The sequence below is a fragment of the Equus przewalskii genome, chromosome 5 (genome assembly GCF_037783145.1).
Source record: "Equus przewalskii isolate Varuska chromosome 5, EquPr2, whole genome shotgun sequence".
In the NCBI taxonomy this organism is placed as follows: Eukaryota; Metazoa; Chordata; class Mammalia; order Perissodactyla; family Equidae; genus Equus; species Equus przewalskii.
Genome location: NC_091835.1, coordinates 69,175,599 through 69,199,420, shown reverse-complemented (window position 1 = coordinate 69,199,420; position 23,822 = coordinate 69,175,599). Strand labels below are relative to the sequence as shown.

Here is a 23,822-nt window from a genome sequence, read left to right as displayed (position 1 = left end):
TGTGACAGGACAGTTCATTTTTCATCAGTAACCCGGCATTCTGGTTTACATCAGTCTCTACAAGCTCGGTTAACGTGAGTCTACTCTCAAGAGATGGATCCATTCTCACCATACTCTCAAGATTAAACTTTTGGGTTTATAAAGCTCAAACCATGGCATATTCACCAGAGTGAGTTTTTGTGAGGCCTCTTACTCTTTATTTACCTAGATAAGCAATAGCACTTCCTGTGTGCCAGGTGCTGTTCTAAGCACTTTATAAACATTAACTCTTTCAGTTCTCATGACAATCCTATGAGGTAGGTACTACGATTGCTCACATTTTAAAGATAAGGAAATTGGGGCACAGAGAGGCTAAGCAACTCACCCAAGGTCAGCAGGGAGTGGCAGACTTAGGATTCGAACTTGAGCAGTCCACGCTCTCCACTGCTACACTATGCCATGCCCATCAGCCAGCTCATCTGCCCTGGGATACCTGACCTCCCCAGTCTCCCTGAGAAGCTTGCATAGCACGTACCTCAAATGTATTTTTTGTCACACCAGCAAGCCCAAAGTACATCATGCCTCCTGTTCTGGAGCTGACACAGATTTCTCCGATTTCATCTGTTTTGCAGAGTTGGGGAGGTCCATCGGGTCTCACAATGCACATCATCCCTGGTGTACAGAAGAGACAGTTAAGGTACAGAGATCTGGAAAACTCCTGCAAAATAACAGCTCGTCCCTGTGAACCCAGGAAAACTTAGCATTTACCGAGTGTCATTAAGTAAGACTACCAAACAGGAATGTTAAAAATAGACCTGACACTACAAAAATATACCTGAAATTTCTATTTTTTAACCCTAATGATAAATAATTTTTAAAATTCAGCAGCTAAAACACAAAACAGATGCAGACTGAAACTTTTAAAGAGAGTGACATATTAAAAATGACTGCAAAGTCCAAAAAATAGGTTAAATGAATTTACCCCTAGGCAGGTCAAACTCAAACCCTCAAGAAAGCAGTGTGCTCTAACTTTCTGCTGGCCCCAAGGTCTTGGCAATTAGTGAAAACCAGACAATTTTAGCATCACTCAGTCCTTAGCTTTCCATGTGAACAACTGTCATTGAAGCATTCAAATTAAATCATTCCATACTGCCAGGAGGCAAGTACAATCAGAATCACCTAACTATTAGAGAGGCTTTGAGAAATGAAGTGACTAAGTTCTGAATTTTAGATTCCTGGTTTTGAATCTCATATTTTATTAGGCTTGAGTATCTCTAATGAGAAATCTTTATGAAAAACCAAATGCGCTCCTGAGAACTCACCACCGGGCATTACGTGTCCCACGTCCTGGACCGTCAGTGCTGAATTTTTATCTTCGGTATTGACCCGTATGACCCCATAGCTCAATCCGTTCATTGAGAGAATGGCTCTTCCCGGCAAAGGGGCCCCTGGAACTCCAGGCCTGAAAACAAAATAAACTCATCAAATCTGGCAAATTAAATGATAGTAAGAGAAAAGTATGAATATGTAGGAAAGCAAACATCCTCTGGCTGCTATACACAAAAATCCTCATTTTCTCTACCAAAAACATGCAGAATTAATCAAATTCATATGGACAAAGCATGGCCAACTTTCATTCAGGTGGAAAAAGCAAATTTTAATCAGGAGTTCAGAAGAGATTGGCTTGTGTGTACTGTATATGTACTTTCCATACTTGAGCTATGATCAAGAACAGCCTATTTCAGTCTAAGTTGCTAACTAAGGATTCCAAAGAGCAAAACAACACAGAAAAAGAACTAATTCACAAATGCAAGATGAGAAGAACTAAAGTAAATCTTCAGTTTGCCAGTTACACTTAGGGCGAGAGTGGGAAAAATAAACGAGATGCTTCAAACTGCTTTATAAAATCATTTCCACTTTCAGGCTTATGAAGCAGAAAATTAGCCAGCACTCCTTAGGATCGCCTAGTAAATACTGCACATTGGATCAAAATTGTAAATTACATCCGGAGCACCAACATTCTGAATAATACCTTCGGATTGCGACAGTCATGGCTTCCGCAGAAGTAGCACATGGACAGATGGCCTCAGGCTTCAATCCATGGCTTTGGAACAGGCTCAGGAAGGCATCACAGGATGACACAGACCCTAAGGAGGAGGAACAGATCAACTTGAAAGCTGAAATTGTGCTTTTCATTACTACAGGAAACTGGCAAAGAGTGGAGAGCCGACACATTTGTTTCTCACGAGAACTCTCATGGTACACCATTAATTCCATACAAATATTTTACTGTGCCTGTTAGATGGCTGATACACTTCAAGGACAAATGAATGCTCATCCAGCCCACGAAAGGTGACAGATGCTATTTAAAGTTATAACCTGGAATCCAGCTGCTCCCACCAAACTGCCCGATCAGCAGCAGAGATGCGTGGCAGGCAACAGGTTGCCAATTTGGAACTGAGCAACTCTCCCTGAAGTCACTATTTCAGCCAGTGCAGGACTAATATTCTGGCTTATTTCCACCCTCTTCTGTGTGATATTCTCTGCCTTGTTTCTTATTAAGGTCAATCCCATGTCTGTGTTTTATACCAGGATGATCATTGTGACTACTGACAAAAATCCGTTTATGAAAAAGAGCACAGCATCTAAAGCTTTACCTGATTCCACTGTGTGGCGGCTCAGGGTGTCTGTGCTTGTGGGGAAAAGCTGGTAACACGGTAAGATTTCTAAAAGCTTTTGCAAATTCCTTTGATTTGATGATAAGGGGAATTTTCATAAAGTCCAGACACTCAGTTACATCAAGTCACCTTCTTAATGCTCATTTTAATTACATGATAGAAAAAGGATATAAATGAGTGAGCAAGGAGGAGTGGTTTTAACAGCTTGTGGACCTACAGGATGATGAATGGATAAATAAAATGCGGTATATTTATACAATGCAATATTATATGGCAATAAAAAGGAATGAAGCATGAACACATGCTACAGCACAGATGAACTGGAAAACATGCTCAGTGGAAGAAGCCTGTCACGAAAGACCACGTAAGCACGACTGCATTTATATGAAATGTCCAGGATAGGTAAATCTACAGAGACAGAAAGTAGAGTAGCAGTGGCCTAGGGCTGGGGGACAGAGGGTGAGAAATGGGCAGCGACTACTCATGGGTATGGGGTCTCCTTTTGGCGTGATGTTGTTATAAACTTAGATCACGGTGGCAGTTGCCTAACTCTGTGAATATACTGAAACCACTGAACTGTACACTTTAAATGGGTGAGTTGCATGGTATGTGAATTATATCTCAATATGGATGTTAAGAAAAAAAAAAAAAAACTTACAGAAAACAAGGCAAAAACCTCAACCTACCAAAAGAAAGGATATTCCCAGACCCACATCCTAGAAATACTCACAGGGATTAGCTCCATCAGTCACAATTAACATCCGGAGGGAACTCAAGCTCACATCTCTTTGGTCCCGATGTGCCATCATAGCCCAGTGCAAGTCTCGACACTTTACTAAAGCTACCTTGGCTATAAATTCAAAAGGGATAAAGTTAACACACACATGCCCGCTAAATGGGTACGTATTTAATACAATAAAAACATTTTTACTTATTTTAGGGATCACGATGTTCACTTAGAGAAGATAAAAAAGGTTTCAGAGAAATTGTGCCAGGTGCTCCAAGGTAGCAGCAACTGACAGGACACACAACCATTTTGCTCACTGTGACCTGTAGGCAGGCCACATTTCCCAGCCAATGAAGCTTTGAACACCAAAGCACCCAATAAATCTAATTCAGGGCTCAGATTCAGGCAAATTCATCTTAATTCTTAAGAAGGACATAAGCGAGATGAAATAGACAACATACCTAATTTTATAGTAATTGAACTCTAAAATTTGTCAAGCCACCTAGGCAAAGGATTATGTCCCCAGAGAGAAATTTGAAAATCCCTGAAATCTTAGCTCAAACAGCTACATAACGGAAGCTTAGATGCTGTAACTACCTTTGTGGGCATGTACTCTTTGGACCCAAGAGAGAGGGCAAGTCTTCATAACGGAATAGGGTACGCTAATTGTATGCATCTTATTCATTACATTCTGAAAAGCAAAGAAAGATAAAAAGCAATCAATACCTAAGACATACTTAGCATTTTAAAATTGAGCTGATATTTTGTTAAAGACTGTAATCATACAAGTAATACTCAAATACATGCTCTTTGAAAAAATCTGAAATATTAACTTTAAGGTTGAAGTCTCCTTTGTCACCCACCCTCACACCTGGTCCCCTCCTCTCCTCCTCAGAGAGGATCACCGTTATGAATCTGGGATGTTTCCTTCCAGTCCTTTTTCTGCATATTTACATATGTATTTGTCCCCATAGAAACGTAAAGGATTTTTAACATATAAGATGTATTACACATACATCGGCAACTTTCTTTTTTTCACTTAAATTGTTTTAGAGCCAAATCTATGCACATCAGTATAAGAGAGCTACACAATTCTTTTGAACTGCTACATAGTGTTCCATAGTATGACTATACTACCATTTATTTGGGCATTTCTTTATTATTGACAATTTTTTTGCTATTACAGTGTTTCAAGGGACATATTTATACTCCCTTCCCTGGGCAGGTGTGCAAGTGTTTCTCCAGGGCAGACACAGAAAAGTGGTCCTGTGGGGCCTCAGGAGAGATGCTCTTCAAATCTGACAGACACTGCCAAGCTGCCCTCCCACCAACTCAGTGCCTTCACCATGGTCAGGCTCACCACATACCACAAAGGTGTGGGCAGTACAAAGCAAGAAACCCAAGTTTCCCTGTTGCTCAGAGAGGTCCTGCCCAGACCTGTTAGGTGTTTGGGTAGATAAAGCCGAGTGAGCTGAGGGAGTAACGCAATTTGGTATCTCTCCTGCCACCCAAACCAAACATACCTAGGACTCCCTGTCCCCAAAGAGACTCAACCTCAAGAGAAAGTAACTCTTAGTATTTAGACTGGCCATTTTGTTCACGATCTAAGTGGCCCAAAGAAACGAAGATTATAAGCTTCTTTTTCCTCCCCGCCTGAAGTTTCTAGCTATGGTGACACACTTTTGGATTTCAGGGAAAGAACAGTTTTTATAACTAACTCTTCACACATGTCCCTATCTTGTTCTTTGTGTCACAAGGAGAAGATCCCTCTAACTTCCCACAAGGGTTTTTTAACTGCTGATAAAAAGCAAAATGGGAAGGGCTTCAGAAAAGAGCTGGAAAGTAGCATCAAGGACTAAGGCTATTACTAATCTGAGGGTCCTGGGTGAAAACGGACCCTCCTCCTCTTCCTTCATGCTTCACTTTCAGCTCTTTCTCAGAATCCTGTACCGTGTAAGGAAGGTGGACGAGGTCCCCTCGGAGATCCTTTTCAACTCCAGAATCTGTTATCTCTCCTCTCTCCCTACTCCTAATCAGCATGCTACATATGATAGCTTTTCCCACTTGAACTGTCCCCTCTCTTGACCTCCACCTCAAAAATATCTCTGTATGGCTAAATCTTATTTATTTTTCAAAGTCCAACTCAACTTCACCTCTTCCATAAAAATAGCCTTGATGCCAGAGCTGAGAGGAGCTCACCTTTCTCTAACCCCCATAGCATGTTACCTGCTTCCTCTGTTACAGAAAGTAGCCTGAGCTACCTCATCACTCCATTCTTTCACTGCAGCACGGAGTCATTCCATACATTTTGTCCAATGGAAAGGCTGGATGTTATTAGCTACAGTTGCCAAGTTCTAAATATATTTATGTAATCCTTTCTTCAGAAACATACTTTTTAAATCATCAATAAATATTTAGAGACTTGTAGAATCTTTTAGGCTTTGAGCCATCATAGCAGATGTTTTAAAAACTTTTGATCCTAAGTTCTCCCACATACTATTATGTGAAGAAAAAACAGAATTACATTCTCCTTAAAAAAAAATTACTATTTGTACTACAAAATTAAACTCCTCTGGAGAATATTATTGATCTTTTGGGGGCTTAAATTTCAATCAAGCACTGAGAGATGCTCTGGTTACCCAGCATGCAGATTGACCTGAATCCTGAGCACAATGTACCCTACAGGCCTTAATTCTGAGGAGCTTACCGCAAACATGCCATGCCACAGCCCAGCATCCTTCTTAAAGTCTAAAACATTTACTACTGTTTCCCCTAAAATAGAAAAAACACACGGAAATCATCTTTAGTGTTAAGTAGCAAAGTCATGTCACTTGCCTCTATGAAACAACTGAATTGGTACTTTGAAAGAAATTACTAAAAGCTCTCAGGGTCTTTTGATTACTTGAGGGTCCCCTCAAGTCGGCTCGGGGACTGATCAAGAGACAATGAGTTCAAAATTCCTTATGGCTTAGGCACTATCTTCCAAGAGATAATATTTTTTCCCTAATTATATAAAGAACATATGTTTACTTTAGAGACTTTGGAAGTTTCCTGAACACATGTAAAAGATTACACTTCCTAGAGAAAATAAAAAATGTTGGTTGTATATATATCTGTAACTTTTATCTACATAGACACACATATTTTAAGCATGCTTATAGATAGATAGCTAACATAACAAAAGTGGCATACACTGCTCTGTATCTAATTTGTTTCCACTTAATGATATATTGAAACAATTGCCCCCTATCTTTAATATTCAAGAACATGGGTTGTAATGCCTGAGGGTATATAACCCATTATATGAACTGTTATAATTTGATCAATCCTTATTTTTTGGCATTTTGATTGCTTCCATTATATATACACTTTACCAAACAATGCTACTCTATAACACACATGTATTAACTTGTTTCATTCTATGAAAGGAAAATAAAACACTAAAAAAATTAATATTGTAAAGAATATGCTAAGGCAAATAGTTCTCACACAATATATATCAACACATCTAAAATTCAACAATATAGAATACACTTTTGTGTTTGAATTTGTGCTTTCCCGTAGCTAAATTTCTTTGACTTTAACTCCAAACCATACAGCTGGTGGCAGCTCTATACACAGGGCAAGATGGAGACACCTGACGCGCCGCAGCTAAGAAACACATGGTTTTAATTAATTTTCTAATTCTGCACTCAAGAATCATGTTTTACAAATTTGGTTTGCCCAGAATTTTAGTTCCTTTAAATTACAGCATATTTGTGAAAAAGAAGATAGCAAAAGCAAGCCAAGAATGTGTCTTAGAACATGTCACACTGAATTTGGTCATTAACTGGAATCCAATCACTGGGGACTCTGCTGTAGTCACATATATCTGAGGCTCACAATGAGGGCAGTCATGGGACGAAGTCTGACCTTCAGAATAATTGCAGGCCTGGGATAGAGCTTGGCAGTGAGACAACATCGCAAGGCGGGACACCGTGACTCCCATTACACTCCCTTCTTTGCTTGTTTTATACTAGAAAAAAAAACACCAAACAAAACATCAGAAACACAACAAAATGGGTAATTTCAAATGACAAAACTAGAATCCAAAAACGAAATTCAGATAAGCCATGATAACGGGCCGAATTTAACACGTTTCACAGGAATATTTGAGGCTACGCATTTGGGCCCTGAACTCTAATCACACAAAGATAGGACTGGGGAATGACAAAGCTCAAAAAAGCAGGTGTGAACAATTCTTAAAAGTTTAATTAGTCGTCAGTGTGAAGTGGCTGCTAAAGAAGCTAAAACAAATATGTGACATGAGCCGCATTAATAGAAGCACGGTATCAAAGACACGGTGCGCCCAGCACTGCAGTCAAAGGTGCGAAAGACGGGGTCCCTGTCTACCAGAAGCTCCCAGTTTGGGAGGGGGGAGACCTACATATGGCTTATTTACTCCTGCAAATCAATCAACTATAGTTTTGTTCTCACTTCAATGCTCCATTTAAGTTGCTTTTACCAAGATCAGTAACTTTTTGACTGTTAAATTAAAAGGACACATCGCATATTTGGTTTTATCAGACCTTTCTGTAACATCTTCTTTTTTTTTTTTTTGAGGAAGATTAGCCCTGAGCTAACTGCTGCCAATCCTCCTCTTTTTGCTGAGGAAGACTGGCCCTGAGCTAACATCCGTGCCCATCTTCCTCCACTTTATATGTGGGACGCCTACCACAGCATGGCTTGCCAAGTGGTGCCATGTCCGCACCTGGGATCCGAACCGGCGAACCCCAGGCCGCCAAAGCAGAACGTGCACACTTAACCGCTGTGCCACCGGGCCGGCCCCAACATCTTTTCTTAACGCTTCTCCTTTCCCAGCTTTTGTGATACTCTTCTCTCCTATTCCTATTCTCTTTCCCCCGTCTCTTTCCCCTCCACTTTCTCTGCCCATCTCTTAAATGTTGGCTGGCATTCCCTGAAAGTTGTGTTGTTCTTCCTCTTCTCCGTTCACTTTATCCAATCAGGGTACCACATTCCTGATGACTCCTAATTCTTTATCTCCAACCCAGACCTCTCTCCAGAGATCCAGACTCACAGTCAACTGTTCACCTTGGGTGACCCATAGTTCTGTGAAACCCAATGTATCCAACACTGTCTTCACACCCACCCCTCACCCACGAAAACACCTCTTGCTGTATTTTCTGTCTTAGTGAAGGATGCTGCCATCTCCCCCAGATGCCCAAGTCAGAAACCTGAGAGTCTTTCTTGCCTCCTCCCTCTCCAGAGTCAGTCACCAAGTCCTGCCTCTTCTACTTCTTTACTGTCTCTCAACTCCATCTACTTTCTCTAGCCCCATCACCACAAGCTTGGGCAGCTGGGATAACTGTAAAAGCTGGTCTCCCTGTTTCCCTTCTTAACCTCAACCAAACCAGATAAATCTTTAACAACATATTTATTCTTAGCACCCTTTAAGAGCTCCCCATTGCCCACAGGATACTTTAAACTCGGGAGCAATGTCCTGTGGGTAGTAAGAGGGTTCCAAGTGAAAACTGCAAGTTAATTCAGAACAGCAGAAGCCTAGAAACGGCCCCAGAGGGCAGTAGTTTCACACGAGGCCGGAGGGCTAAGCACCTCTGCTTAATCCACGTAATAAAGGGCCCTTCACCTTTTAGGAAGAACCAATAAAGAAGACTGAAAGGAGTGGTCAGCTGGCAGGAGAACTGAGAGCAGTCAGGGAAGCCGGGGAGCAGTTTGAAGGAGGATGGAGCGATGACCCATGTCACCATTGAGAGATGATACGGACCGAGAGTTGATCCCTAAACTTGCTATTTTAATCACCTATTTACTTGTTCTGTCATTTAAACATACTCAGATCTCTTCCATCTTTCAAAGCGATCCTTGCATTCAACATTACCACATCACCTCTCAAAGCTACTGCCCGCTCTCTTCCCTCTTACAGCCAAAGTTATCACCAGAGGGCTCAAGGATGGGTGGAGTTTTTCCCCAAACCTTTTAAAAAAAAATTTATTGATTTGTTTATTCATTAATTTAGCAAACAGTTGGTGAGCATTTACTAATATGTCTCAAGCAGCATGCAGAGTAATCAAGAGCACAGCTTTGAGAGTGAAAGAAGTATCGGTTTGAGTCCCAGCTCTGCCATTTCTGAGTCATATGAGCTTTGGTTGGTTATTCAAGTTCGTTTAAGTCTTAGTGTCCTCACCTATAACACAGGACAGGTTTAATAACAGCCCCACCTCACAGGGTACTTGTGAGGCTTGACTGAGATGATGCATTTAAAGCACTTAGCCTGGTGTCTGGGATGCGGCAGGACTGAATCCCTCAACCGCAACATGTTATCAGTCAGTCAAGTTCCTACACTACCCTCCAATACCAAACCCTCTAGCCGTCTGTTTCTTCCTGCTCTTTATCTTCTGTTAAATTTGTTCAAGGACAGTTCTCTTCCCTCCTCATTTCTCCAGTCTCTTGCTTCCCACCCGCTCCCCTGAAAGCAGCAGAGAAACATCTCTGCCAGTAAATCATTTCTTAAACCTTTGTACTTTAAGTCTTTTGTAACTTTCTTACATGGCAAGGATCAATTTCTTTGCAGCCTTTGCCCTGAATGTGTATTGATGTTAAAAATAATTGGAATAGAATGTCCACCACAAGGCATCTTCTAAGCCAAAAGATGGAAATCTAACAAGCCAGGAGGAACTTCTAACATGAAAACTGCAAAAAGTTTAAAATTTTGTGAGATAGCAACTGAAGCCAAAGAAAAGGCCAGAATGCATGTTCTCGTCTCAGGACTTACCTCGATGTACGCTGGTTCTGTCCCAGCAGGTGAGATGTGGGGCTGCCAGTCCTTAGGTGGCTTGGAAAGGTACTTGGAATCTGTTACAACCCATTTGAGCCGAGGCCAACCTTAATCAAACCCAAAATAAAAACTGAATTGCCTAAGCCATGAGGGAAGAAGTTCACAGTGAATTGGTCATTTTAAATATCAAGAGACCAAATCAAGGTTACTTTATAATCAGTAAAATATTTTTATTAATTTTTAGTGATAAATCACCAGACAATTATACCTTCTTTCAAAAGTAAAATCTTTCCACATGCTAATTCCAGGCCTTGACATTACCTCGACAATTGGGAGGTCCATTTGGCAGTGGAAGTCCACTGAGGTTAGTGGGCTATCCTCTGTCTCTACATGTAGCATTTAGCTTTAGTGAACAGAGTGGTAGCTTTTTCCAACCATCAGCATAAAGGTTAAGGGTGTGGGCTGTGGAATCAGATTTGGGTTCAAATTGCTGCTCTGCCATTTATTAGCTGTGACTTTGGGCAAGTTACTTAACCTCTCTGTGTCTCAGTTTCCTCACCTGTAAAACGGGGATAATAATGGTACCTACTTCATAAGATTGTGAGAATTAAATAAGAAAATATATGTTACTTAGCTATTATTAAATTAAAACACTAAACCACTCAGCTTTAACTTTTAACTAAGAATTCAGGTACAAATATCACTAACCTTTAAACTGTACAATTTCTCCATTCTGGGTTTTTGGCAGCCCCTTTAGACAAACTTCGCTGGTAAGAGCTAAGGCAACACCACAGCTTCCTAGCAAGAAGCCAATCTGCTGCCCTCCAGCATCCTGCGGAGAAAAGATAACGAGCGCGGTCGGGGAGCGAACGTGACACACCCATGCCCAGACTGTAACACTTCAGAATGCTCTGGCACTCATGTGATAACATTCATGAAATCCCACTGATATCTGGCAATTGTCAAAATCCAGTGACAATATATGTTCTTCCAAATACTTTCTACAATACAATGATTTCCTGAGTGCAAATCAAATATTTTATTAATCTGACATTACTAATGACAAATTCTACCAGCCAAATGTAACCATTTTATTCAAAGGTCAGCAATGCTTCTCTTTTAGATTAGAAATAAATGCTACATGGTTACGCGGTCTTGATCTAGCCAAATTCCCAATTCAAAAGCAAAGCAATTCAGGTCAAACCAAAATAAATAATGTAAATGGACACCAAACGTCCAAATTTACAATGAAAGTTATACCCAAATCCATACCTCTTTATTATCCTATTTTAAAGGAAGTAGATTTAAGCTTTACAACAACAGCAGAGAAAACAAAAGATATAGTCTAAAGTATTTCCATTAAAATATCATCTTAAAAGTATCATTATGAAACCACACAAACACTGCCAACTTAATACTTTCAGAACAACCCTATGATTTCCCAACCAATCTAAACACACTCTATCCTATCAACTAGAGTTTCAGGGACGTCAACGTTTTTTATTCCTTTCATAAAATTTTTTTCTTGTAAATCCATAGTCTCCACCATATTCATCTTTATCATCAACTCTCAATAATGTAACTGCATGAGAAGATTAGGATCAAACAGATCATAGAGAAATCAGTTAAACTTGGAAATTTGTTACATACTCTTCAATTTAGCAGAGCTGATGTGTTCTCAAAGTGAAATCCTACACCTAGAGTAGCAACACACCACGAGTGAATGGAAATCCTTGGGCATATGATACAGCTAAAGGAAATCCCTTCACAAAAAGGTCTCCCCGATCATAAATGTGGATTATCTATAGTCTCTGAAGCAAGAGTGGTACTCTTTATAAATGGTAATTGTTGAAAAGTCAATTATGTCCCCATGATTTTTAAGTGATAGATAATACTATAAAAATTCTGAGTTGAAAACGTTATTTTCATGAAACTTATAACTATCAATAAATAATTTTTCTACAACTTTCATGTTTTTAGAAAGTGAAACTGAGTGCTTAAGAAAATGGTCAGTCTGTTTCTAATGTCGTGACCAAGTCATTCGATCCAAGAACCCGACGCCCAGCATGTCACATCAGGCTACATTCCTCTTAAATTTAGCAATGTTACCTTTCTGGTAAGAGGTACCTCTATAGGCACTGGGATCACTTCTGCCAGGAGACATCCATAAAAAGCCACCATAAACATGACCGGATCATTGTTGGGGTAAACCAGGGCTACCTAAAATGCATAATGACATTCAGTAACAGAGGAATAAAAACAGACTAACACGTGCAATGTCACACCCTAAGATATACATATATGTTATATACAACATTTATCAGGAACACAATAAATCAAACTATTTAATAGCCAAAAGGAAATTAAGTTATTGAGAAGGATTCGTAAATCTAAAAAGATCTCCGTCATTTCCATAATTATATTAGACACATTTTAGGAACTATAATGTAAATCATCATCAAGTTAAGAATTTTTCAACCATTCTATTGGTGATTTAGCAGTGAATAACTCACCTTAAGTAGTAAGTTAATTACTTGTGAAACCCAAGGCAGTTTACTGTAGTGCAGGGCTAACACAGTAAAATAAATGTAAGGAATCTCTCTAGACAGACCAGCATATTAAAGAATAAGCCTTACATCTCTCAGAGAGAACCTACAAGCACTGATTGACTCGATCACCACTTTAGAGCCAGCCTAAAGCTTCTTACTCTTTAACAAATTCATTGCATTAATCCTTACTCACTTAACCAACAATGCAAGTATTCTAAGCATGAAGGCATTTGTAATAGGTATAAACAAAATGGCAGAAACCACTATGGATATAAAGTTAATTCACTTACAAAAGATAAACAGTGAAACTCCTATAATACATTCAAACCTGTGATCTCAATCTGCAACGCATCCACAGGGATAACCGACTCTTAATTTATTCAAGGAATGCAAAAACACAGAAGTCACTATCATTGTGGAGTTTGTTACTTGGCTTGGATGTTCATAGATTAACATTTGAAACTTAATTATGTCACCAGACTCTTACTTTCCCTTCTTTTGCTTTCAAATTCTCTTAACTCACTCTCAAGATAAGTTCAATTCTGAAACTTCTAGAGATCTAAGAAAATACTAATTCCATAAGATATTTAAACAACCCATTTCCTCCCTGCACAAGTGTCCACGTTGTTAGGAAGACACAAAGTTACCGTCTTAGGGTCCAGTGAGGATTAGGAAATACTCAGGTGTCACATTTATAAGTGGAAGCCATACTTTAGATGCTCTTTGCCACAAGGCAAAAGTATTTTCAAAAGGCTAGTTTAGGAGATTCTGTAATTATTAGCCTACTAAAAAGAATTCTGCTGCGTATTCAATGTATCATTCTACAAATTCCAAATGAAAAGGAATGTTTGATGGTAAGAAGTAATCATATTTAGAAAGTCATTAATAGGAAAAAACCTTCAAAAATTAAAAAAATGTAAATGTCACCTCCGATTAAAGAAGAAATTAAATGATGTCAACTTGTTTCTTCTTAGAATTCTAGTAACATGAGTCTCCCTCCCTTTCTAAATAGAACCACAGGAAATTGTTTTAAATTTTATTTTTAAAGAAAAAAAATCAAAGAGTAAAATTTACTGCTACTTTTGTTATCTAAATATTGAAATACTTATTTCCAGAAAGGCTTAGGATTCTCTCTTTTTATTAGCACCTCAAGAGTTTATTGATTAGCAGCTACAGAAAGGGACATGTGAATTTCCTTCAAGCTATGAATGCAAGAATTATCACCCGGCATTGGGCTAACCTGGACTGGAATCAAATCATTTCCATTTTCTAAGAACTAGACTTACATAAATTGTGCTGTTGCACATTAAAAATCCAGAATGTGCATATTAGAAAACAATAAAACATCACCTCCCTAAAACCAAAAAACCAATTACCCTGTCTCCAGGTTTTAATACAGGTTCATTCTTGGTCCCTAGCTTATTAAGCAGTGTATAGGCCAACTTTAAACTTCTGCTCCACAGCTTCCCTGGAAAAAGAAAAGAAAAGCGTCATATAGAAAAACAGGCCTACCTCAGAGAGAAGGTATTCAGTTCATCAGCACATTTACTAGGACAATGGCCACTGCTAAATGACACAGACAAGCACAACCCCAACACACAGAGCCCCCCCCAACACGCTTTATATTCCCTCTAGTTTAGGCAAGCCAGTCATGCCGCCAAACAAAAAGAACATCACCGGAAGCTCACTCTGGTTTAAATAATATTTCAAATTCTTTTCTGAAGTAATCTGAGTATCTTCAGAAATAATTTGATGTGAACTGATCACATTAAAAGGGAAAGAAATAATTTTTTATCACAGGACTGAAAATCAGACTATTTCTGTTATAAGCTTTTTCTGAAGAACCACTTACACGTATGGTATTAGATACTTGAAGGAACCACAAAGTGAAAGGAGGACTCAAATGATTAAGCATCCCGTACCACTGTATTTCAGTGAAAACAGACGACAAAATGAAAACTTGTGAAACGTGGATATTCTCATAGATGTTAAATAAACACGTAAAGATTTGGCCAGCTGACTGCTTTCTTTAAGAGTTACATGGATGAAATTAATATACAGCTTCTGAAATGAATGCTAAAAACTATTTTGGGGGAAAAACTCTATTCTTCCCCTCTTCTCGCTCCCTCCCACCAACCACCCTTAGACATTCTCATTTTAGATCATGAAGAAAGTGAAAGAGAAATCATGTTATTTTTAACAGATATGTTTTACACACAACTCATCCAGAGGGGCATCTAAGTTTTAAACTCACGTCAATCTGCAAAACTCCTTTAAATATCTATTTTTCCTCTTAAAATTAGTCTATATCTAGGTCTATGGACAACATGTTCCACTTGTGAAGGGAAAAAGGAATCTGTTTGAATCAACTAGTACAAAATCTCACCTTCTGGTTATTTAAAAAATGAAAAATAAAGTTATTTTTAAAAGAATTTACAAAAGAAACATACGTTGCTTTAAAAAGTTATTTTAAAAAGAAAAATAAAAACTTTAGCTGGGATGCAAAACTAAATGGAAAAGTACTGATTCCTTGATCATTATAGAATTTTGTGCCTGTTACAAGCAAGAGGCAGGATGAAGTAAATGACAAGGATCTATACAGTAATCAATTTCAATGTTTAGATAAAACTATCTGATGTTTACCATACACCATTAATCTGCCCAATTGTCTTCCTAATCATCTTCTAATGTTAAAACATGAGTGGATCTACAAAGTCTCTTTCTTTTTTTTGCTCTTTTAAATATTAGCTGGTTTGTAAATGTCACTTTAGCAAATGAAAATATTTGGTGAACAGCTGTACTTTTAGAACTTAAGATCTTTTAGACCCACAACTAAAATATACAACTATATACTAGGGGGATTTGGGGAGAAAAAAGCAGGGGGAAAAAAAGATCTTTTAAATTGTTTTTTTACACAACGATGTTTTACTAAACATGAAGATAAAACACTCCCCACGATAATCTGAGGAATTATTAGGAGAAAAGGAAGGAGCTGGCGTCTTGTAAACTCACCATATGTAAGCGTGTACACTGGTTTCCCGGTCACGTCCAGGGCGGTCAGACAGGGGCACTTGGCTTGAGTCGTGCCCCAGCGCTGCAGGGCAGACTCAAGAGCAGGAGGCCAGTTACAGATGACTCCTAAGGGCTCTCCCTTTACTGGGGTCATCTGCCGTCCCTCAGGCTTGGGCTGGTTGGGGTCTGGCTGAGGTACTGCATCAAAAAAACCCCAATAGGTTATGAAAATAAGATCTGAAAGAAGTACAAACACCAACTAACACAACGTAGGTCTCCACTCGCAAATATATTTCCCCTTTCGCTTCACCTTTATCTGGTTTAAACTCACTCTGAGAAAAGAAAAAATATTGTTAGAAATGGTAATCCACAAACTGGGCTTTAATTCACTTCCCCCACACAATTGTAAAATCATATTTAATGTATTTTACACAACAAATCCTGACCGTGACAAAGCAAATCACTGAACATGCAGAAAAGCACAAAGTGTAAACTTCCTTTCAGCAATTTTATAATTTTTAGTAAACTTGTTTCTAATTCTTTGTGTCCAACGTTAGAGAGCTGGGTTCCACTTCACCAGGTTATGTTTAACGAAAAAGCATTGGGGCCAGCCTGTGGCCGAGTGGTTAAGTTTGCGCCTCCACTTCGGGAGCCCAGGGTTTCACCGGTTCAGATCCCGGGCGCAGACATGGCACCGCTCGTCAGACCATGCTGAAGCGGCGTCCCACACAGCACAACCAGAGGTACTCACAACTAGAATATACAACTATGCACTGGGGGGCTTTGGGGAGAAGAAAAAAAAAAGATTGGCAACACTTGTTAGCTCAGGTGCCAATCTCTTAAAAAAAAAAAAAAAGAAAAAAGAAAAAGCACTGACCTGCTGAGTCAGAAAACAGAAGTTTACATTCACTTTTTATTAGTTTGACCTCAGGCAAACTCAGTTATCTGAGCCTCATTTTTTCTCATCTTTAAAATGGGGACAGTAACAGTTATACCACAGGGTCATTATTAGACTCAAACAGATAACGGCCATGAACAACATGTTCCTTCCACGTCTCCGTACCTTCGCACACATCTCATATGGCCAATCCCTCTGCCTCCTGGTAAACTCATACTCATCCTTCTCAGGATTCAGCTCAGACAGCACGCTCCTTGGGAAGCTGTCCCTGGCCATTCCTTCCTCAGTGCTCCCACACTACATGGCAGTCCACCCTTATTAAAGCACTGAGGACCCCCAAGAGCTTCTATTACTGAGCAAGTTTTCCCTCCCCCAAGACTGACAGCTTTTTGAGAGAAGGCATGCTTCTTATTCCTCTTATGGCCTAGAGTCCTAACACATAATGGTTGCTCAATAAATATTAATTAAATTGAACTGAATTTGGGAGAGAAAATAAAACACTAGATTATTACCATGGTCATTTTTACAATAAAAAAGTATTATTCAAATAATAAAAAGCAAACAAACCCTACATTTTCATAGAAGGAAAGATAATTTACACATGGAACAAAAAGTCAAGTATTTACTGAGTGCCAATTACGTGCACAGGATGTGACAAACATTGAGAAAATAAACGTTGCACATATCATTCCTTGAACCAACATTTATTGCATGTGATAATGGTAGGTGCAAGGAGTGCAGAGTCCATGCCCTCCAGGAGTGTCTGGAGTGCAATGGGGTCACGGACTCACACACAGAGCTAAGTAAACACGAGCAGTGCACGACAGGAACACGTACAGAGAGGGCAGAAGAGAGCCACAGTGCCCAGCTTAGGGGGTGCGGTCCCCCCCCTGGAGGAGGGAATGCCTGAGCTGAGTCTTAAAGGAAGAGTAGGAACTAGCCAGGTGAACAGGAGATGAGAGAAGAGGCACAGGAGGGAGAATGGACAGAATGAGCAACAACTATCAGATGGGAAAGTGAAATATGAAATAAACTGTATTTTATAGTTCAATTTAATGACAGATTTGGGAAACTTAAAATGTCTTAATTCATTTTCTACTGACATAAAACTAATGAAATAAGTTTCACTTCCCAATTCACCGCCCTAGGTAAATAACATTTCAGCTGCCCTTCTACTTTATACATTCTCAGACTTAAACACCAGATTAAGTAAGAAAATAAACATGGTTAACTCTAAATAGTTTTGTTTGTACACGCAGACTGTATATACGGTAGGCACAGTCTTCCGGTCATAGAAGTCTGTACATTATGGCCATCCACTACGCCTCAGTGCAGACCCTGGGGCCTATTCTTTCAGTCTTCCAAACACATACAGGTATTTTTCTTTTCTAAAGGCAATCATTATGCAAATAAACAATTGTTGCCTATTTATAATTAGCGGAAAGCTGTTAGCTCTATTCTGCCAATGAAAACTGTTCAAGTATGATTCCTATTAACCCTTGACGTTCATTTGCCTGGCCAATACACAGTGCTAAAAAGACTGGAGAGGTTATTACTGGCATGAGCATCTTGAACATCAGTGCATCAAGATGTCCATAGTTCAATGAGGCTAGTGACTCCTAAAGAAACAGAAATTCACCTTAATCTCATACATCAGGCTGCTTGTTGCTTCCTGCTGCACAAAGTGGGCTAAGACTGGTCTACTATGGTGCCTAGTTCCATTAACAGGTCTAATGTGATCAAAGCTTACTATTAGTTCTTTTGACAAAAGCATTTGGTAGGTAGGTCTATCCATCACCTAGCTTCAGTAATTATCCAATGGCCAACCTTGTTTCATCTATACTCCCAAGCATTCCCCTTCCAATGCTACCTATTAAATTCTAGGCATCATACGATTTCATCTATAAATATCTTTTTAAATTATTGAATGAATAAATCACTATTACCACTTCTTCTATGAAGCCTTCCCTAACCACAGAGATGGAACTGATTTCCTCCTTTCTCCAAACTGCCTATATGAGTTGATACATATTTATTGGCTAAGCTCAGTTTTCATTTGTATATAGTTTAGCAGTGTTCTAAACCGTAAACATGAAGGAAGAAGGAAGTGACTGACTTTTCACCATCCACCAGGTCGTCTTGTAGAAAGCAGACATATATATGTGCTGACTGGCTGATTTAATGAAAGGACTATGTTACATCAAAAAAGATAGGGCAAACTTTTGAAGTTGAATACGACATCTGTATTCTAGAATAACACCAAATATAGATAATTTAAAAAATTACGTATTTGGGAAAGTTCCTAATTTCAAAGAACATATTTCAAAGGATAGTTCTATGTTCCATAGTTATCTCTTTGCCTTTCTCTCCCCTCCATCCCTCCTTATTTTTCATCTGAGACGCAAAACATAAATGATCCTTAGGGAAAAAAGAGCAGAGAACTATGATCTCTTTCAACCAAAACCAATGCCTTGTTCATCCTTAAATCCTACAGTATCTTACGTGTAGTAAGTGCTCAGAAAATGTTTGCTTAAGGAACATATGTTTTTGGTATTATTACTACTACCTTCCACAATTTCTTCAGAGTCATCCACAAAAAATTCCTTTAAGGGAGGCCTTTTGGGTCGTTTCAGAGTGTTGAGAAGCTGCTGGATTTTTGTGGATACTCTGCTATTGACAGGAACACCTATAAGGGAAAAAATGGTAAGTCAAAATTAATTCATTTTGGGGATACTTCAGTTCCTCCATGCTCTTAGGAGCTTTTATTTCTCATAATATTTGGTCTTTGCCCACAGTCTCATTCTATTTCAACCGGGCCAAACAGGTACAAATATGTACATAATAAGTTTTACAACAATAGAGAACAACTATGGCACTACTATTAATACATTGCTTACAGATTTCATCTAATCTCCCTTTTCTCTTATAGCATCCTTTTCTTTTTCCATACTTATTTTTTTGCTCAAAGTATCTTTTGAAAGTACAGACTGAGTGTGAACGAGTGTCAGTGCTGCCACAGTGCAGACTGCTGAAAAGAGGGCATTCGAGATGACTTACGTTAGAGGGCCCACTGCAGCGGAGTTCTGTAGCTGCTGGACCGGTCAGGCACTACTATTTATAATTTGAATTGTTCCAGTTTAACTAATATTCCCTATTTAGCTACCAAAAAGAACTCCCTACCATCAGCTGTATCCATAAGGCTGGACCTGTTGGACCCTTTGTGCATGCCTTTAACTATCCCCGAGGCGGGCAGATCAATATTTGCTGGGCGTATTGAGGAAGATGATGATGAAGAGGAGGTAGTTGTAGTGACGTCAGGGGGAGCAGAGAAATTCTCTAAGAGGGGAGAAAACAAAATTTAGAATTATATTACATTAGCAGTAAAAATAAGAACCTTCACATCTTTTCTTGTTTTTTTTTAATAAGGAAGAAAACTACATAACTCAGGCATTCACTCTTGTCAATCTTTTAAATCAAATTCTACTAGCAAGATATAATGAGAGAGCAAGAGGTTAAGCCAGGGCATATCAGCTTTCCAAAATTATTATTTTCAAGAACTCAGGTAGCCTTAGTAAGATCAAATTACTTATCAAATGTTTCTCAAAAACATTCTTTTCCACACAGAAAGTCTCATAGAAACTCAATGTTATAAAAATAATCATAATAAAATAAAAATTGCAACTGGCTTCCAAATTAAACCAAAGTGAGTATGATCAGAATGGCTACAAATATTCCAGTCTCTTGAGCATTTCTTCATGTCTGTGTTGATTTATCTATAATGTTTCCTTTTCCATTGAAGATTTCCACTGGGAGTGGGTCAGATCGCTCAAGTTCCCAGATGAAGAAAACCAGATAAAGTCCACTTCTAGTTTTTATAAAATAACCCAGAGGTCACTTGGATCTCCCTGACAGACCAGGTTCTTCCCTTGTTCTAAGCAGGATGAAATAGTGTTGCTGTACTCTGCTTCAAGTAGGGATTCTTAATATAAGGAAACTGAATGGTATAAGTTGGAAGAGAGCCATTCAACAGGGATGTGTTACAAAAAAGTCAGAAGAAGAAAACATTTGGGGAGTAAGAAAAAGAAAATTAGAGGAAATAAAATATACAACTCACAAGAATAATGAAAAGCCACTCAAAACTAAAAAGGAAAAAATCATAATGTAAACCATTTCTAAAATCAATTTGGGAGTAAGGTCTCTATGCCTCAAAAGTCTGTAATTACTAGTTTAATAATTTTGAAGGTTTTAAATATACTAGCACAAGCATACTACAGTATCTCCTTTCTGTAGGATAATGTGGTAAACAAAGCATTAAAAACAGACATTTTTATTTGACCCAGTAATTCCACTTATAGGAATACATCCTAAGAAAATAATCAGACAAATGCACAAAGTTGTGTGTTCAAGGATGTTCATTCCAGCAGTCTTACAATAGTAAAAACTGGATACTACTTAAATGTCCAAAATAGGGAAATGGCTAAATAAACCAGGACATAACCATACACTGGGATATTCTGAAACCATAAAAACAAGAGTATAATTGTATATTAACAATATAAAAGATGTTTGTGACACACTGCTAAGAAAAGCAGGTTGTGAACATTATGTTTAATACAATTTCATTTTTGTAAAAACAAAACCCAAACCCTACACATTTATATCCAAATAAAGTCTAGAAGGATATATACTAAAGTGATGACACGAAAATGTTATCCATGGGAAGTGAATTTATAAATTATTTTTCTTTTATCTGTATTTTCAAATTTTTCTATTAGAAACATGAATTACTTCTGATAGCGCAAACATCCAAAAGGCAGTAACGTTGGATAAAATGGTTCTGTGAGTGCCTGAACCAGTAACTTTCCACAGAGCAGTAGAAGCAATAGAAAAATATGAAGTCAGATGAAATCACCCTGTTAACAAAAATTCAGATGAAGTTAACTGGGCATCGTCAGGACAATATTTTTAACAAGTGAAATTGCTTTCTTTTAGACAAATGTAGAAATAAAACCTGCCCTAACCCAGGCTGTGTGGCTTCCCCTCCCACAGAAGAGGTGGTGAGCGGGCTCATCTAACTGCCTGCAGAGGTTCAGTGAATCACAGGGCAGAGCTAAGAGTGCAGGACAAGCCATCAGCTGTTGGCACTTGGCTTTTTAATGAGGGCAATCATACTCTCAAGATAGCTACTTTCTTTAAAAATTACAGGCTGGAATTGAAAATTTTCTGAGTTCTTCTTTTCAGAAGTCAATTAATAGAATAAAGAGAGATATATATAAGGTGATACAGAAAGGTCACTGATATGAAAACTAAGACACCAAATGTCACAGACACATGATGCTTATGCATCACCTTGTGCAGTGTGCACCAACTAGTGAAGCAGAAGCAGAGGTCTCAGCTGTATATTTATCTGCAGACATCACAAACTCTTAAAACACAGACACACACAAACACAAAGCAGAGCCAAGCAAAAGCTACACTCCACACAGAAGCATCGGCAGCACAAGGCAGCTCACAGAGAACCAACATCCTCAGCCTGCACACTCCCGTTGTAGCAGTAACACAGCAGCAAGGACAATAAATCCAGTCTTTATGCTAAAGACAAAAAGGCCTCACTGATTTTTGTCTTAGTGCAGAATTTGCCTGAGTTTAATGTTTTTTGTTTGAGAGAATGGAGACAACAATCCTGGGAAAAATCTAAGATGTTACATATTTTAACATCTTTTAACAGATGGACTATTTCTCAACAGGGATAAACCCACGCTAAGACTGGTGTTGTATCTTGCAGCTTGAGTATTGCTTATGGAAATAGCTATGGCTTCAGGTGGGCAATACTATGCACCAATAATGCAGATGGTATCTATCACTCCAAATGTATTCCTGGTGTTTCCTTCACTGCTTTATTAACTGTTGTGTTCTTTCTGATTCTATTTTTTAAAGCCACTCTGAAAAACCTAATACAAATCATCAACTGTTTCCTGGATACTGGGGGCCGAATGGAACACAATTTGGGCTTCTTGGGTAGATTCAGCTCCTACCTATTCGAGTATTGGCAAATACATCAGCTAGAGACCCACTGGTTCCTTTGACCTCTCCATGGGACAGCGTAGAAGATGCAGATGAAGAAGTGGACGATCCCTGAATTGAACGGTTGATCCAGGACTCAGCATTCTGTAAGCTCTGTTGCAAGGCAGCAGAGAGCGCAGCTTGGCGTCTCAGAGAGCCCTCATCCTCAGAGGCCGAAGACGTGTCTGTGTGGAATTAGAAAAAAAGAAGTTCTCGATCCTGCCTAGAACAGAGACCTTTCAGTTCTTGCTCATTGGTCACACATTCAATTCTGACAGCAGCAAAACATTCACATTCTTAAGGTAGATTAATATGTAAGGTTTCTCAAGAACCTCAAAGAAAGGTCTATAGACCAAAACCTGCAAAAATAAGACAGCTGAAATCTACAGGTAATTTTAACTTCTTTTAAAAAACCCCTTTTAGAACATTTAAACTTCATTCGCTGTTTTTCTGTTCTGAGCTTAATTAGTATCTAAATTCTTCTGGCTTATCTACTTATGTTCAAATAATACTGTAGTGCTTATATATCTCCTCAATCTCTTAATTAGAGAATCTTATGATAGGCTGCTACACTAATTTTGACAAGTACGTATTAATTGGTGTCTACTTAAAAGGAAATGATCTTGATAGGGAAATATAAAAATTTATTTTTGTTAACAACTTAAGTGCCAAACAGTGAGCTAGGTGCTAGAGAACTGATGCAGACTAAGAAACAGGGCTTGGCCTAGAGGCATTCATGGTTTTGGTGGAAAAGCCAGCTAATCACAGGGCACAGGTGAGCTTTCCAAACATGACAGGAGAGGGCACAGATCTGTATTATTCTCCTTAATTCTCAGACGGAGAAGAACTGTGAGAAATTCACTAATGTCTGTATTTAGCCTGGCTCTGACTTAGGAAAATAAGGCCTAAGTTGGAAAAGCATGTTGAAAAAAATAAAAAAACAGAAGTTCAACCAAATATAGGATAGCCAGGGGGAGCAGAAGTCAAGAACTTATTCCAGGACTCTAAGCTTACAAGGCATATAAATTGAAGGGGCATTTGGTCTGAGGTGAGACAAACCCTTCTAAATGTTGGGGATTATAAATTATGGCCTGTGGATTAAATTTCATTCATTTTTTTTAAA

At 38.8% G+C, this 23,822-nt stretch overlaps 1 protein-coding gene across 9 annotated transcripts in view; it reads right to left on the bottom strand.

Moving 5' to 3' along the window:
* The window catches only part of DIP2B (disco interacting protein 2 homolog B), a 209,792-nt gene that overhangs the window by 42,505 nt on the left and 143,465 nt on the right, over nt 1-23,822 (bottom strand). For 2 of the 9 annotated variants that reach the window (XM_070621288.1, XM_070621296.1), the window contains exons 5-19: nt 22,672-22,884; nt 19,817-19,972; nt 19,200-19,322; nt 15,739-15,936; nt 14,103-14,194; nt 12,287-12,397; nt 10,886-11,009; nt 10,175-10,284; nt 7,297-7,399; nt 6,092-6,156; nt 3,982-4,075; nt 3,388-3,507; nt 2,012-2,126; nt 1,302-1,441; nt 515-651 (exon numbers count right to left, since the gene is read on the bottom strand). In XM_070621288.1, coding sequence (XP_070477389.1) covers nt 515-651; nt 1,302-1,441; nt 2,012-2,126; nt 3,388-3,507; nt 3,982-4,075; nt 6,092-6,156; nt 7,297-7,399; nt 10,175-10,284; nt 10,886-11,009; nt 12,287-12,397; nt 14,103-14,194; nt 15,739-15,936; nt 19,200-19,322; nt 19,817-19,972; nt 22,672-22,884 — 1,901 coding nt within the window. The remainder of the gene's footprint in view (nt 1-514; nt 652-1,301; nt 1,442-2,011; nt 2,127-3,387; nt 3,508-3,981; nt 4,076-6,091; nt 6,157-7,296; nt 7,400-10,174; nt 10,285-10,885; nt 11,010-12,286; nt 12,398-14,102; nt 14,195-15,738; nt 15,937-19,199; nt 19,323-19,816; nt 19,973-22,671; nt 22,885-23,822) is intronic. The other 7 variants (XM_070621294.1, XM_070621297.1, XM_070621291.1 and 4 more) reach the window with 6 other exon arrangements.